Below are 16,832 nucleotides of genomic sequence, written 5' to 3' on the forward strand. Positions count from 1 at the left end.
CCTGTATATATATATATATATATATATATATATATATATATATATATGTATGTATGTATATATATATATATGTATGTATATATATATGTATATATATATATATATATATATATATATATATGTATGTATATATATATATATATATGTATGTATATATATGTATGTATATATATATATGTATGTATATATATATATATATATATATATATATATATATATAGTGTGTGTGTGTGTCCGTCCTGGAGACAAGCTAGGAAACTATTCGTTGATGTAGGTGACATTCAAACCGAAAGTGGTAAAATAAACAAACCATTTCCAGTTTTAATGTTGATCACTAGATGTACGTTTTTTCGCAATGCGCGATAAAACGAAATCCATCAGAATTAAGTAATTTTCAGTTGCTTGACGTTTTATGATATGCGTATTTTTATTGGTTTCCGTTGCGAAATCGGCAGTTTTGCGCGAAATTTCTAACAATACACGATATAACGCGACATTTTAAAAAATCGTTTTCATTACTTTAGAAACATTAGTTTTCCGCTGACGGAACGGTAGAACATGGCATGAACTGTGCATTTTGGGTGATTAGGACACGACTATACGGAACATGTTGCCCGTTAGCTATCACCATCGCAGTTGGATGGGGAGTTCCGAAGTGATGATTGATTCAACTTTGTTGTAAATGCACTTACATGTGTGTGGCTTCCAACAAGCAATGCCCATTGTGAGATTTTTTTTTTCCAAGTATGGACTGATAAGTGACATGTAGCATGCTTATTATTTAATGCTTAAAAGCATCTTGTGCCTATGTATTTTCAGAAGACAGCAAAACTTTCCTACTCACAGTTAGTTGAGTTACTGATTTTCCTCAGTTTGATTTGAAAAAGTATAATTTTTTATAAATGAAATTGACATTGTCAAGTGAAATATTCAGTGAATTTTGTTTTTAGATAGTTAATGGTTTATTTTTATAGTGATCTGTGAATAAAAGGAGCAATTGTAAAAATGTCGGAGAATTCTTTTACACAGAGCTACAAAAGGCGAAATTTTATTTGAAAAATGCGACAAAACGCGAAATGTGAAAAACGAAACGCGAAATCTTCAAATTCTTAGTGCGAAAAACTCGTGCCCCTATTGATCAACAACGGACTAGATAGCGAGGAGCAATTTGCTGCAATCGATTAAGTGTGTCTTTGAAGCATAATAAATACTTTATCTCCGTTCTGAACTCTCTACTAAAGACGGAAGTGATAAAAAAAATCCACTACAACTTCCGGTTTCGTTGTTGATCTACATAAAGCAAAAATAACAGATAGTGAGAAGCTGTTTCTTAATCTATTTACCTTTCTAAAAGTAGGCCTATCATTTTCTATTAACCGTCTATTCAAACCGGAAGGGACATAACCCAACCACTTGCTATTTTAGCGTTGATCATTACAGAATAAAACTGTATTAACGAGCGAGAAGCTGTATTCTGGAATCAATTAAGCATCCGAAGAATATATTCCATCTCCACTCTGTCTAGTAAAACCGAATGCGATTTAAATCTACCACCAAATCCGGTTTCAATATTTAGAATATTACATCATACAAACCAAACTTCTTCACGTGGTCTACATGTAACATTGCTACTTGTTATTAAAATGTAAGCTTTGTCTCTTTGAAATGAAATCATGAACAAGGTTTTTTTTTTTTTTTTTCTCCAGAAAATGTTGCCCTGGAGAAAAATCAAAATGTGAAGCTGTTGTACTCGAACTAGAGGTCTGCACAGGCTCTGGCCGTAAATTTTTAAATATACAGTACAACCATATTTCTCGGGCCTAACTTTGTAAATATCCGGTACAACGATGTTTATTGGACCGTTCTTTCGAGAGAACTTTTAAAGCACAACTACAAAATTAAACCTCTACTTGCTGTAAATAAAGATAAAATTTTGCGCTAATTATTACATTTCTGTAATTCGGGCTCATTTATCACACGAACTCGGGCCTAAAAACTAAAACATATTTCGGACTCTGATCGGGACTCACATTATAAATTCACGGGCCGGGCCGGACCCGGTTTAAAAATTCCGGCCCGTGCAGACCTCTAACTGGAACTCAATTTGCTAGAAAGCATGCTAGTCACAAAAGACAGACAGTGCAATTGAATATGTCTTAGCTTGCGAGAGGGGGAGAACGGCCAAGTGAGTAGAGGGAAGCCTTCCTGAAGTACGTCACTGATAATTGACACAAGCATCATGACATGCACTTACATCATTTGTGTGGAAGGGGTTAAGAATAAATAGGTATTCCTTACAACTTACTATTCTAAGGTATTTCTTACTTTTGACTACATGAAATAATGCTATTCAATATTTTGTGTGATACACTATGTAAACTAACAAACATTGCCTTAGCGCCAGATGGTCGATAACTGTCTGTTTGAACATTAATTCGTTGATTTGTTTGAAGTTTACTTAATAGTTCATAAAGTTAACAAGTTAATGTTCTTTCTCGTCATATAACAAATTATGGATATCATAAATTTGTACTATTGACAATTTTTAAAAGACAATTAAATTTCGTAATTCCAGTATTGATAGAACATACACTTGCTAAATGTCCATAAAACATTAACTAGTTGCATTGTATGCCTTGTGAAGGCATGTGAACATATACTGATTCTGTATGGGGTAGTATGTAGTCTTCGTACCTCATTCTATTTTAATCTCTTTCGTTTTACGTCCCTTGATTATGATCAGCAGGTATACACCACCAAATATCGAATCTGGAACAATAAACAGCAAAGATGGACACTAGTCACTCGAGGCAGGATCGCCAATATATTTCTTGGTCCCGCAAATATTCTGTGAGGGCTCTCAAACTTTCTCTGATCATAATGAAGAAAACAAGTGCATTCCTTTTATGAATCTCCTTATATTTTCGGTGTTGCCTCCTCTTATGGGGAACCCTATTTGGTGAATTTTCTATTCTCGTAATTTCAACGCTTCTTAAAATTTTCCAATTGATATTCGGAAAACCTGCCTTTGCCTGGTGCGGTGGGGTTGAGGGTAAACTCGCTGATGGAAAAATATACTATTTCGCACACTAAAACTGAAGATTCACTTACTATGAAAATTGATTGGAAAAACTTAAATAAGTTTCTAAATCAGAATGTTGATCTAATGAAATCGTTAGGCCATCTATTTTACAGCCTCTAAATAGCTTTCCCCTAAGTCCGGGTTTATATCGCTTTCTTGCATGTAATATTTACTCGCTTTAGAGCATAGGATTAAAGAGAAGCCAGAAAAAAAGTTTCCTATTGTGACTTAATAGGAAAACTTATAATGTAGATGTTAATTTCAATTATCGTTTTTCAGGGCCAACGGCTATCGTGGTTTCAGAGACCTTCTCGAGTTCGATTGGGACGTCATCGATCCAGTTGGGCTGTGATTGATGTGGAGGACGAGCATCATGACACTCATAACTTGCTGCATGATACGAATGGTGATGATGATTGTCATAAATCAGAACAAGTGAAGTCACGAACCAACTCTCTCCAGGAAAACCAACCAATAGAAGGTAGTATGTTATGTGGTACTTTCAAAGTAAGAACTTCCAAAAGCATATCCTAAAATCAATGATTTAAAAAATGTTTTAAGAAATACAGCAAAAGTTGATGGTTTTGTTTGTTTATTTAGCTATCATTTGATCACATCATACAGTACATAGTACTACACAGGGTGAATCAGTCTTTGAGCATCCTTTTATTATGCATCCTGATAGAAAATGTGAAATATGTTAATGGAAGGTGTAGTGGAGAGTCAACACCTTGTAGAGTGCGTGGCGTCCATGATTGCCATCTTGAATGCAAGTTTGAAATTTCAAATTGGAAAGGGACGAGTCGCATATTACTACCGACGTCAACTCAGGAATCCAAATGTGTAATTGTTTTTTTCATATCTTATATGGTTTGTACGTTGTGAACACTGAAAATTTGAAAAGTTTCATTATTACTGACTGTAACTCTTATTTTTGCAAGTGATCTAAGATGCCTTCGATCAGACGAAGGAACAAGTCATCCTAATGTCAGCGAAATTCAGCTCGAGAGACATTACAGAAGACTATAGCAAACGGCATCCAGGCAGTCATCCAGTATCTCATAGCACGATCACGTACGTGATCGCAGAAGTTCCTAGAAACTTGATCTGTGGAATGTAGGCCACCAATGACTGTCTTAGCATCGTTTACGAAGAGTCTCAAAAGTTGTACTCGTCGTGTCACTGGAAGTTGTCGTGTCACTCGTCGTGTCATCAGACGTTCCTCCATTATCCAGATGTTGCATCCTTATAAACAGCACATGCAACAAACTAAATGAGGATGATCCAGATCGATGAGCAGGTCTGCACATAGATTACAATCCAACACGAATGGGATTCCTGATTTACATGTTACATATTGTTCAGCGACTGGGTCTATTTTTATGGAATGAGAAAGTCAGTCGCCATAATTGTCGGCATTCTTGCGACAATAGTCCAAACTGAGTTGATTATGCAGGAACATACGTCTGCAAAGGCAACGACAAAGTACCCCACATCATTGGTTCATTATTCATAGACATTATCTTAATGGCGCAACACACATGATGCTCTTCCAGGAAGATGTTTCCTTGCCTTTTGAACCCAAACCGCTACTTTCCTTATTTCCAATACAATTACCCCCTCCCCATACATGGCGTAGGTGTGCATCAATGATTCGTTGCATAGCTCCCAGAGAAATGGATTGGTCGCCGAGGTCCTGTGGAATGACCACCTAACTTCATACTGTTTGGTTTCTGTGGGGTCATGTGCAGCAGGTGGTTTGTGCTAAGAAAAAACATAAGGCACCTTCAGAAACTCATTCGGCACACGTGTGACCACATTTCACCAGACATTTTCCTGAGTGTGCAGTTTGAGTGAACACTGCGAATACAGTTGAGCAATAGATGGGATGACCACAAGAACATGTACTGTAGTGTCTCATTAGTAGGTGATTTTCGAACTTTCGATATTCATAACATGCAAACCATAAAAGATGTAACTGAAACAATTACACCTTTAGACTCCTAACCTCAGACGGGTGTCACTTAACGTGCAACATGCCCCGATTTTATCTGAAACTTCGAACTTGCATTTAAGATGACAGCCATAAGCGCCATGTCTTCAAGTTGTGACCCCCCTCTCCCATTAACAGATTTCACATTTTCCTCGCAAGTTTCAAAATAAGTATCGAAAGACGTTTCACTCATCCTGTATTAACCTAAAATCAGAAGCGGTTCGCAACTATTCTCTCGCTTGCATGACCACACCAGCATTTTATGTATGACCAATTCCATTTCAAATCGTCCAGGCAAACCACAATTAGTCCCCACCATAGTCTCAGATTTCATTTATTTTTTGTATATGGGATCTACATGCAATATTATTAGACCCATATTTTTTCTTTTTGCTGAAAAAAAATTTTCCTTCGATAGACAGCCTTCCAAAATGGCTGCCCTCTTCTCGGATTGCTCGAAAAACTGAAAAACATGTCAAATTAAAAGTTTTGTTGTAGAGAAACTAATGTACTTAGTAACATAATCGCAATAGCAGGAAGAGTATAAAGTTGTATGTTTCGTTGGAGGGTAAAAATTCGTCTATTGGTCCAATAGGAATCGCGCAATTCACTCGCAATGTTGCCAACTTTGATGAAATTTTTGCTAACTTCAAAACATTTTTTTTTCTGTCCTCACGAGCAATATCAACCATCTGCTTGTAGCATCAAAATCTACTCCATAAGGTCTCTTGAAAATGTAAAGGACATACGTTTCTGATTATTACATCCCACGTTATAGCATGATGAAAAGCTGAAAATTTCATTAACACGCCATGTTTGGACGCCATTTTCTCAAAAACCCCACCTTTTAAAAATCTGAATTTTTTACATGTATTGGAAAAGTACCTAAGTATTTAATATCCGTTAACCGTTCATGCGGCTGAAGCCCCTAACATTCGCAATTAATTATTGAAATTTCGATTTTTGTACTTGCAATGTAAATATTTCCTATGGGCATTTAGGTCCTATACACAAGGCGATTTGAAAGGGAGTATGAAAATTTTGAGAGATGAATCCTGATATCAAATCCAGTAAAAAAGTTCCTATAAACATGAGTCGAATTCCGCTTAGTTTTCGAGTTACAGGGTTTCCAACTCAGGACCAAAAATCGGCTCGCGACAATGGAAAATAAAATATATATTTCGCGTTAAATCAGAAACTGTGTGCTAAAGTTATGATGAAGTTCAGAAAGTTGATTTGTATCAATATGAAAATTTTTACGTGCGTTGCAATTCGGTTGGCAGTGTTGCCAACTTGGTAGAACTATTATTTCTTTCCAAATGACACTACGTGGATTTTATTTGATATTTGGTATTCATTAATGATTGCAAACATCACATGAAGCACAATTTTCCCAACATCACCACAGTTTTCGAAAACTTACATGTATTTCATTAAAAGGTTTATCTCATGCGTTATTGATAGTTTGTGAGATTCGGTGTCGTGAACATCGTCCTAGTGTTCTCTGGAACCATGAAAATTGTTTACACTGGTAGCATGACATTCTAGTGCACTAGTTAAGTGTTTGTGTGAATAACAATGGGGAAGTCCTATTAGAGTAAGGACCGTATTAAATGTGTTATTTATGCTAAAAGCCGTAAGAGGATTGTGCACAGAAGGAGTTCTAGACAAAAAAAAAAAAAAAATATATCTTGCGGTAAAATATATGGACTGCGTACAGCGTGTCAGCCCAAACGTACTATTAGGGGAGGATGATTATTTGTGTCCTGTACAGAAGGCGATTTGAAAGCCAGTATGAAAAATTCTGAGAGGTGAATCCTTCACTGCAGTCTAGGTTTCACTGATAACGGCCGTTTTAATGGGGACACATTCATGTTTAGCATGTTAACTGTCTGGTTAATGGTTTCAAAATCTACATTCAGAGGAACAAATTCTTTATCTTGCTGGTGCATAATTTTATATTTACATCTCTTTCGTGGTCACCAATATCTCACACACATTCACGTTGTTCACGGTAAATATTCAAAGCACCCTTTACACAAATATTCATCCTCTCCTAATACTACGTTTTGGCAGACGCGCTGTACACAATACATATATTTTACCACAAAATTAAATGTTTGTCAAGAATTCTTTCTATACACAATTATCTTATGCCTTTTAGAATCAACACATTTAATATGGTCCTTACTGTAATAGGACTTCCTCATTGTTATTCACACAAACACTGTAACTCGTGCACTACAATGTCATGCTACCAGTAAAAACAATTTTCATGGTTCCAGAGATCACTAGGACGATGTTCACGACACCAAACCTCGTAATAAACTGTTTCGTGGTTTCAGCAGAACTTCTTGAACAAGTTCGAACTTGATGCGTGGAGTTATGAGAGGTTTTGCAATAATAAAGAATATTTTTTCTTCTTTTTATTATTATTATTATGATTATTACAACTTACACAAACGTAGTTTTTATTCGACATTTTGGTTTTACTAATGATGACAAACATCGAGTGAAATTCACACTTAATGTTGCAAACTATCAATAATGCACAAGATAAACCTTTTAATGAAACCCATGTAAGTTATCGAAAACTGTGGTGATGTGGGAAAATTGTGCTTTATGTGATGTTTGCAGTCATTAATGAATACCAAATATCAAATAAAATCCACGTAGTGTCATTTGGAAAGAAATAAAAGTTTTACCAAGTTGGCAACACTGCCAACCGAATTGCAACGCACGTAAAAATTTTCATATTGATACAAATCAACTTTCTGAACTTCATCATAACTTTAGCACATAGCTCTGATTAAACACGAAATATATATTTTATTTTCCACTGTCGCGAGCCGATTTTTGGCCCCGAGTTGGAAACCCTGTAACTCGAAAACGAAGCGGAATTCGACTCATGTTTATAGGAACTTTTCTACTGGATTTGATGTCAGGATTCATCTCTCAAAATTTTCATACTCCCTTTCAAATCGCCTTGTGTATAGGACCTAAATGCCCATAGGAAATATTTACATTGCAAGTACAAAAATCGAAATTTCAATAATTAATTGCGAATGTTAGGGGCTTCAGCCGCATGAACGGTTAACGGATATTAAATACTTAGATACTTTTCCAATACATGTAAAAAATTCAGATTTTTAAAAGGTGGGGTTTTTGAGAAAATGGCGTCCAAACATGGCGTGTTAATGAAATTTTCAGCTTTTCATCATGCTATAACGTGGGATGTAATAATCAGAAACGTAAGTCCTTTACATTTTCAAGAGACCTTATGGAGTAGATTTCGATGCTACAAGCAGATGGTTGATATTGCTCGTGAGGACAGAAAAAAAATGTTTTGAAGTTAGCAAAAATTTCATCAAAGTTGGCAACATTGCGAGTGAATTGCGCGATTCCTATTGGACCAATAGACGAATTTTTACCCTCCAACGAAACATACAACTTTATACTCTTCCTGCTATTGCGATTATGTTACTAAGTACACTCGTTTCTCTACAATAAAATTTTTAATTTGATGTTTTTCAATTTTTCGAGCAATTGGAGAGGAGGGCGGCCATTTTGGAAGGCTGTATATCGAAGAAAAAATTTTTTTCAGCAAAAAGAAAAAATATGGGTCTAATAATTTTGTATGTAGTTTCTTATTTTAAAAAATAAGTTAAATCTGAGATAGTCATGTGGACCACCCTGGACGATTTGAAATGGAATCACTCGTATTACTTTGAGAATGTAGAAATATAAAATGTCCGAAGAAAAAATACACATCGTAATTTTCGACACGCACTCTTCGTTCTTCATACTGTTGCAGTTGCATTTTCTGTTAAGATCGAGCACTGATAGCTTTAGGTGTATGAGGAAAGTCAATTCATTTCAATGGAAGCTAGTCACATACAGGCCCATATCCAAGGGAGATCTAGGGGCTGGGCCTTCCTAATTTTTTACTGCCCCCCTAAAAGTTTCACGGTAGGCTTGCAAATGAACTATAATATAGTTTGATCGCCCCTCCTCCTCTACACTTTTGGACTGGCTACCGGCCTGGTCACATATACTAACTTCTGCAACCGCTCCTCCACATGTGCGGTTGTATTGTATTGGACAAGAGTCATGGTCCTGTCAGGTTTTCTGCAATCGATGTTTCCAAGTGTAGACGGGAATTTATCAAGCTGGAAATTTTGTATCAGAGCAAAAAGCGAAGTATTATATCAGAGTGCCTTTGTGAGAATAATTCACAATCTATTCGCACCTCACGTTGGGAGTGTCGTGAGAAGGTTAAGTTTTTCCAGCGTGCGTCACAGATAAATATTGTGATATATTTATAAATCTCAGATGGAGAACACCTTTACGGCCTCTGTTTTTGAATCAATTGGTGGGAAACTTCGGGGTAGCTAGGGAAAATTCAAAGATGCTAATGCAGTGCAAGGTTGAGGGTCTTATTTTGTATTGGTTTGCTTCAACACAAAGCAAATCTGAGTTTTAGTTTAAGATAATGGGCATTTTGAGTATTTTGCATCAGTGTTCGAGGTGGGGGAAAAAGCAGAGGCGGTATGTTTTATGATGATTTTGGCTCAATATACCGGCTATTAAAATATTGTCTTGATATATTTTATATCAAACACCAGATACGGTATGTCCTCATTACCAAGGAACCAGAGGCAGTATGGCATACCACCGCATACAGTCTCACTTCGACCACTGTTTTGCATATTTTAAATATTACATTGCCCTCCGCAAATTTTGCGAAGAAAGTATTATTTGTGTGCGTTTATTTAAAAGATTGTGTAAGTTATACTTTACATTTATTGTTCACATTGAAGTTTGTGGAACGAGGCGATAAGAGTAGTGTTCACCTCAAACTCATGTATTTTTTATCGTTTAACATTCAAACAGAAAGTTAAACATTAAAAATGTCAGGTCGGTCATAGACTTGATTCAAACTAGTAAGTGTAAAGGGGGAAAGTTACAAGATGAATATTTCCGTGGATTATGACTTAATTTCTGGGTGAGATCGTTAGTTACAGATCGTTAGTTCTTCTTTGTTTATTTTTCTAAAAGAAATTCACTTGGACTAATGAGATTTTGATGGCTCAAGTCATTAAAAAAAAAGTTGAAACACATTCAAAAGTTCACTTGAATGCGGCATTAGTTAAATGTTTTAGGATAATACTATCGTACAACTTGACGGTTGTGCTTGTATGTCAATGGAAGACTCTATGCTTTTAGCTAACGTTGCGTGTTGCAGATGTGCCCTATGTGAAGAATAGTTTTGAACTGTTCTGCAAATGACGCCCCCGGAAAAAAAATCTGATTTTGTTGTATCAAAAATATCTCAGCCACGTTTATACAGTACGTAATTTCTTGAATTTTCAGACTTAACGGAGAAAGAAGCAAATATATAATGAAAAGAAATTGGAACCCTGACTGCTTCTTCCTTCAACAAGTCATTTCCTGGATTGTTAGCACAGAAATGTGAGGTACAACTTCGCTACGTCCAGAGCTGTTAACGTGGCTAATAATGAAGAGGCAGTGTGCAGCAAATGGTGCTTTTCATGAAGGAAGAGAGTTGCGCCTCCCCATACCCAGCTCAGCCTGAGTTCGCTATTCACTGCTCAGTTTATCAGCACTGGCAGCTTGAACAAAACCAAGCTGTCAATAATAAATTATATGTACTGAAATCTGAAGTTGTCTGAACAAGCTCAGGAGTTGTCTTAACCAACTCGATTTGTCATCTGCATTATGTATATGCATTAGGTCAAAAATTCAGATATAGCCTATGGCATAGATGTTCATTTTACTTCGACCTCACTCACCCTCGCCCTCGCAGTAGCAGTTGTCCCTTCGCCCTCGTTCACCCTCACTCTCGCGAATGGAATTGTCCATCACCCTCGCGGCCAAAACTTGTCCTCGCCCTCGCGCACCCTCGCCATCGAAGCTCGTCCTCGCGCACCCTCGCCCTCGCTGCCGAAACTTGTCCTCGCCCTCTTCGTCGAAGCTTTTTCTCACCCTCGCGCACCCTCGCCATCGAAGCTTGTCCTCGCCCTCGCGCACCCTCACCCTCGCTGTCGAAGCTTCTTCTCGCCCTTTTCGTCGAAGCTTTTCCTCGCCCTCGCGCACCCTCACCCTCGCCATCGAAGCTTGTCCTCGCCCTCGCGCACCCTCGCCCTCGCGATAGGAGTTGTCCATTATCCTCACTCGCCCTCGCCCTCATATCATTGAGGGCGAGGGTAATTGAGGGTAAGGAGGCCTCGAGAGGGCCTCCTTCGTGAGGATCAGAGCATCAATTATTCAACCTATTTGTTGAATTATTTCCTTATCGTCAGTGGCGGATCCAGGGGAGGCGATCGCTCCCCCCCAGAAGAGGAAACTTCTTTATTTTATATATACAAATAAAACGCATTCCAGAGTTTGGAGCTCTTAAAAGTAGCTCTAAGTAGCAGTATTACAACCCACCACCCCCACCAGAAGTCCGTCCTGGATCCGCCCTTGCTTAACATACGTCCTGAAGAAAGGAAACTAAACATATCATCGTATAACTTACTGTGGAACACCTAAAATGTAACAACTGTTACAATGGAGATCTCGGTCGATAGTGACGTTTACATCATTTATCAACAGTATCCAATGCCTTTACTTCAAATGTTCCTTGAACTACGATGCAAGCATAAGTATTCAGCCACACAAGGGCGGCTCTCATGAGGGTGAGGGTGAAATCAAGGTTTGATGAATGGCGGTAGAGTGACTGCCGCGGACTATCTGTCAGAATTTGACAGTCAACACGTTGGCCATCCCTGATGTCTGTAGCGTAACTGAGGAATTTGAACAAATTCAAAGGGAAAGATCTAAAGAGCTTAATTTTGAAACTCCGTCAGCAAACAAATAAAATACTTCAGAACACTATTGTTGAATTATCACTCGGAAATATATACCCACTCTAACCTATAACATGAATGACCTCATTGATTTGAATGTGAATCTAAGTTAATTGGTATTTTAAAATATAAACTGAAATGTGTCAATGTGCTTGTAAGGTTAGTTTCGATGCTCAAATATTAATATTCACCACTAATAGAGATACATTTGTCCTACCTTAACAATGTTAAAATTTTAATTTTTTTTTCAATAATTGCCATAAATATGAAACTTTGTCTTAAGAAACTACCCTAGGGGCCAATTTGTGCACTTTATCACTTTGGTCTTGATTCATTTTTGGCAGCTATCATTGTTGGAAAGTTTATTTTCAGTAATTCCCCCAATTATGAAATTATCTCTTTCAAACGTTGTCTCAAGGATTCCTTACACTACAAATACGTAAAGGCAAATGAAAAATGAAATCTTTAGTTTAAGATCCCACGATTATGCAAGCTAAATGCTAAAGGAGACAGAAGTGAATGATGAAAGAAATAGTTGAATGAGAATGTGGTAGGAAACTGGAGAATCCCCAGAAAACCCACGAACACGATGTCCTCCACCACGAACTTACTTGAACGGGAATCGAACATGCGACCCTTCGAACAAAGGTAATTTCTCTATCGCTGAGCCACCGTTCCTCCCTAAATGGCACGCTTAGAGTTTAGCGCCTCCAGGGGCCTTGGAAAGATTATCGAGCCTAAAATGATTTAGCACTGACTTTTATAAATCCACCAATTCAACAATTAATAATGACGTGCAAACTTTAAGATTGTAGTAATGAAAGAAAAGATGAAATCTTTAGTTTAGCGCCCCAGAGTCATGTAACTGCTAAAGGAGATGGATGAAATTGCAAGTGAATGATGATGAAAGAAATGGTGGAACGGGAAAGTAAGAGAACAAACCTTTATTTTCTTTAGCACAAATAATTAAATGTGTAGATTAATTGATTTCCAGAAATTTTATTATAATTAGCAATTAAAAACTGAAAGGGCGATCACAAACTTTTCTTGCCCAGGACCTCGCAACAATTTGTTACACGCTGCCATACATCATTAAAACAGGAGTAGAGTGACTGAATTATTTTGCTCTGTGGTTGAAAAGTAATAATGCAAAACAGACAATTATTGACTTGAAGAGATAGGATAATTTAAAAATTCTGACTGGGGAATAAAATCTTCATTTTTACGTCCTACGATTATCGCAGTCTTGTAGCCAACCTGGAACGAAAGAGATTCAGCCCACTGAAGATTCATTGCGAATATCATTTCAATGTAAATTTCGAACAAAGATCTAAGCTTACCTTCATGCTTACGTTACGTCAAACAACTAACATATAAGGTGGAAATTATTCAACTTTTTTCATAAGATGTAATCCAGCTGACTAATTAAAATTTTATAAGCTTTATATGTTATATGTTGATTGATTAAATGTTGCATCTGATAATGTGTAGTCATTACTGCTTGTTGCATAGTATTAGCGTGTGTAATGGTTGTATGGGGGAGAGGAGTATTTAAACGCTAATATTCTAAAGTGAAATATTTACATAAAAAATAGGATAATTAAACATTTTCAATATCTCCCTCTTAGATTTCGACTCTGGTTATAGGTCGATTACCGGTGATTACTGAAAGTTAATGATATTGACATATACAAAGGAAGTTAGTATAGTGTCTAGCAAGCATGTCTGCTTTGCAGCAAGTCTCAGGTTCGATTCCCTTGAGTGAAGTTTGAACGCATTATGGTGGTTCGGATCCTACCATAAACTATAGATTCACGTACCATTTAGCATCGGCATCGGTGATGAATTATAAATGGACATTAACTCTAATACGTCAGAATACAGACAGATCGACTGATTCCCAGATATTCATAAGTAAAACAGGAAATTACGTTAGTAGAGTGCTATTTTTTTTAAATATAGATCATGAACGGTTTGAAATTATGTTTATTCTGTTGTGTGAGAACGTTTCTCTATAGTTAGAATTGAGGACATCTTCGAAAGTTCCCCTTCGGGAGGATGAAAACTAAGTCATGAAATTATATGTGTAAACCTGAATGCAGTTTTACCCACTTATCTCAATAGTAGTCTATGTAAATGTAGGGTCACTTGACAGGTCCAAATGTAAGGTCACTTGACCAAAGGCTTAGATAATGTCCCCACAACTTCCACGATGCGGGGCCACCAACTCCAGGGATGTAAAATATATAGAAAATGTTTAGAAAGTAGAGGCGAATAACTAGGGGCTGCAGCGGGCAGGGGCTGTGTTGCAATAATAGACTATCAAAAACTTCCTGCTCAAGTCCTAAAATTTCACACGGCGTACACCATAGCATAGATGTTCATTTTACTTCGACCTCATTCACCCTCGCCCTCGCAGTAGCAGTTGACTCTCGCCCTCGTTCACCCTCACCCTCACCCTCTTCATCGAAGCTTTTCCTCGCGCACCCTCACCCTCGCCATCGAAACTTGTCCTCGCCGTCGCGCACCCTTGCCCTCGCGGCCAAAACTTGTCCTCGCCCTCGCGTCACTGTGGGCGAGGGAACTTGAGGGTGAGGATGCCCTCGAGAGGGCCACCCTCGCGAGGGTGAACATCTCTGGCCTATGGTATACTTCTATCAAGATATCAATAGTTTCATTTTTATTTGTTTGATATTACATAAATTAAAAATAATTTCTAAATATTGTAGGACGATCCAACATTAATATTTCATGACCTGAATCCATTATTATTATTATTATTATTATTATTATTATTATTATTATTATTATTATTATTATTATTGCATTTTTCAGTTAGTTTTGAAGTTTGAACATAGCTGTCTTTCAAAACTATAGTTTGTAATATATTACTATAGTACTGTTAATGCCAGTTTTCTATTTTTCGTTACAGAGGCTGAACTTCGGAGCCAGGATTCAAACTTCATTTCAGTAGAGACAGAATTAATGAAGATTAAAGAATGTGCTAGTGATTGTTTTTGTGAAAATTGTAAAGAATTGAACTCTATTGTGGACTGTGTTATATGCAGTGAACTACTGCAAGGTCGCGTGATAGTATCCTGTAAAGTGTGTGGTAATATGATGTGTATCACATGTTCAGAAAGAATGAGGTTTTGTCCCTTCTGCAGATGTGGTGGTTCGCGAGAGCGTAATTTGACTATGGAACGATTCTTATCTGTCTTAAGTTTACCATGTCGTAATGCACGATGGGGTTGTAAAGAACGTCTTCGGCAAGCGGAACGCGTGGACCACGAAAAGTTTTGTGAATCAGCGCCTGTTAATTGTCTTCTTTCTCGCCTATGTTATTGGCAAGGACATCGTAATGCTGTAGCTAGTCATTTGGAGTCAAAGCATACTTTACAGCCAGTAGATGGATCCACTGTCACACTGTGTATTTCCGACTTTCGAAGGAGAGTTGAAGTTAGTGACAGAAAGTGGAAAAAATATGCTGTATCTCTTGGTTGTTACTCAGCATTGTTTGTAGTTAAGATATATTTTTATCAAAGAAAATTGAGGGTTATGTTCCATTCTGTAAGTGACAAAGTTAGGGATACAAGACAGTTTGGTGCGTGGATTGAAATGAAGAACAATGTTCGCGTGTTGAAGGGCATTTTGCCCACAGGAAATGACGTGGCAACTGTAGCGCCTGAGATAGAACTTGCGTGCAGTAATTTGATTTCGTTGTGTAATAAGCAAGGAGAACTAGAAATTTCAATTACAATGCGACCAATTCTATAGAAATACAGTGTACTAACAATACAGTATACTGTTTGAGAAACACAGTATACTAACAAATCAAATTCGTTGCAATATTTAAAATAACTTAAGCAGACACCAATGCGATTTCAGTATATTTTTATCAATCTTTTATAGACAACTTTAATGCTTTCTTTAACTTAGACGTTAATTTATAAGAATTCATTGTTCATTCTCAGGAAACTGGAACTAAGTTCTCACCTTAAAGTGTTCAATCGTTTCTTGGTTTCATTTTTTCGTTGTCGGTGAGTGCAATACTGAACTTTTGTACACAATGTGATTATGACTTGTTCCATTAGTTTATGTAATTCATGCCGAATTCGCACAATATGCCTACGTCGTGATTGTCCGTTAAGACTGTTGATAATGGAATCAAGTCTTATTAAAGCTTAGGTCGAACAATTAACATTATTTGATGCGGTTAACTATTGCGTTAGCTTAGAAAAAATCTTGTAAAATATAATGCGTAAGCGTGATATGAATTGAATTCATAAATGTTCTAAAGTCGGGTAACAGTTATAGCCTACATAGTCCAAAATCTTATCCAATATAGGTTGGCGTAATAGGCAAATAAATGTTAAAAAAACAGACTGGTGGTTAAGCTATTTAAATGATTGGTGAGGTTTAAAAAAATAGATTCAAAATGGTAGAATACTGGTATAAAAGCAGTTGATAGAAATATCTCCACGAAGTGTTCCTGTACGTGTACCCGTATGTAAGAATAGAACTGTGTGCTACAGTGCATATTTTGTATTTTTGTAAATTTTTATCAGGCTGTGATACCATTGCTGGGAGTATTTTGTAAAAATGTTTATACAGAGAGCACTTAAGCAATAAAATATTTTTTCAGTTTATTAAGTCGTTTTCTAGATGTCTTGCCCACTTCGATATTTAACATCTTAATTAAAAAAAATAATAATAACTCCTCTGTTTGTTGGTCTGTGTATCACTCTAATTCCGAGTAATGGTCTTAATAGATGTTGCCTATGCGATCGCCTACTACTCAATGATTTAAATTAACACAATGTTGTGTATAAAGAAATCCTTGAGTAACTGCTTAAATATAGCGTGATTGGTGGGAAACTAAAAA

At 37.0% G+C, this 16,832-nt stretch overlaps 1 protein-coding gene across 1 annotated transcript in view; it reads left to right on the plus strand.

Moving 5' to 3' along the window:
• LOC145673659 (uncharacterized) overlaps positions 1–16,596 on the plus strand; it is a 38,593-nt gene extending 21,997 nt beyond the window's left edge. The window contains exons 2-3 of the mRNA XM_081743424.1: positions 3,362–3,563; positions 14,880–16,596. Coding sequence (XP_081599550.1) covers positions 3,362–3,563; positions 14,880–15,724 — 1,047 coding nt within the window. The 3' untranslated portion in view covers positions 15,725–16,596. The remainder of the gene's footprint in view (positions 1–3,361; positions 3,564–14,879) is intronic.
• The last annotated feature ends 236 nt before the right edge of the window (positions 16,597–16,832 follow it).

The sequence above is a fragment of the Thermobia domestica genome, chromosome 2 (genome assembly GCF_964235325.1).
Source record: "Thermobia domestica chromosome 2, izTheDome1.hap1.1, whole genome shotgun sequence".
Lineage (NCBI taxonomy): Eukaryota > Metazoa > Arthropoda > Insecta > Zygentoma > Lepismatidae > Thermobia > Thermobia domestica.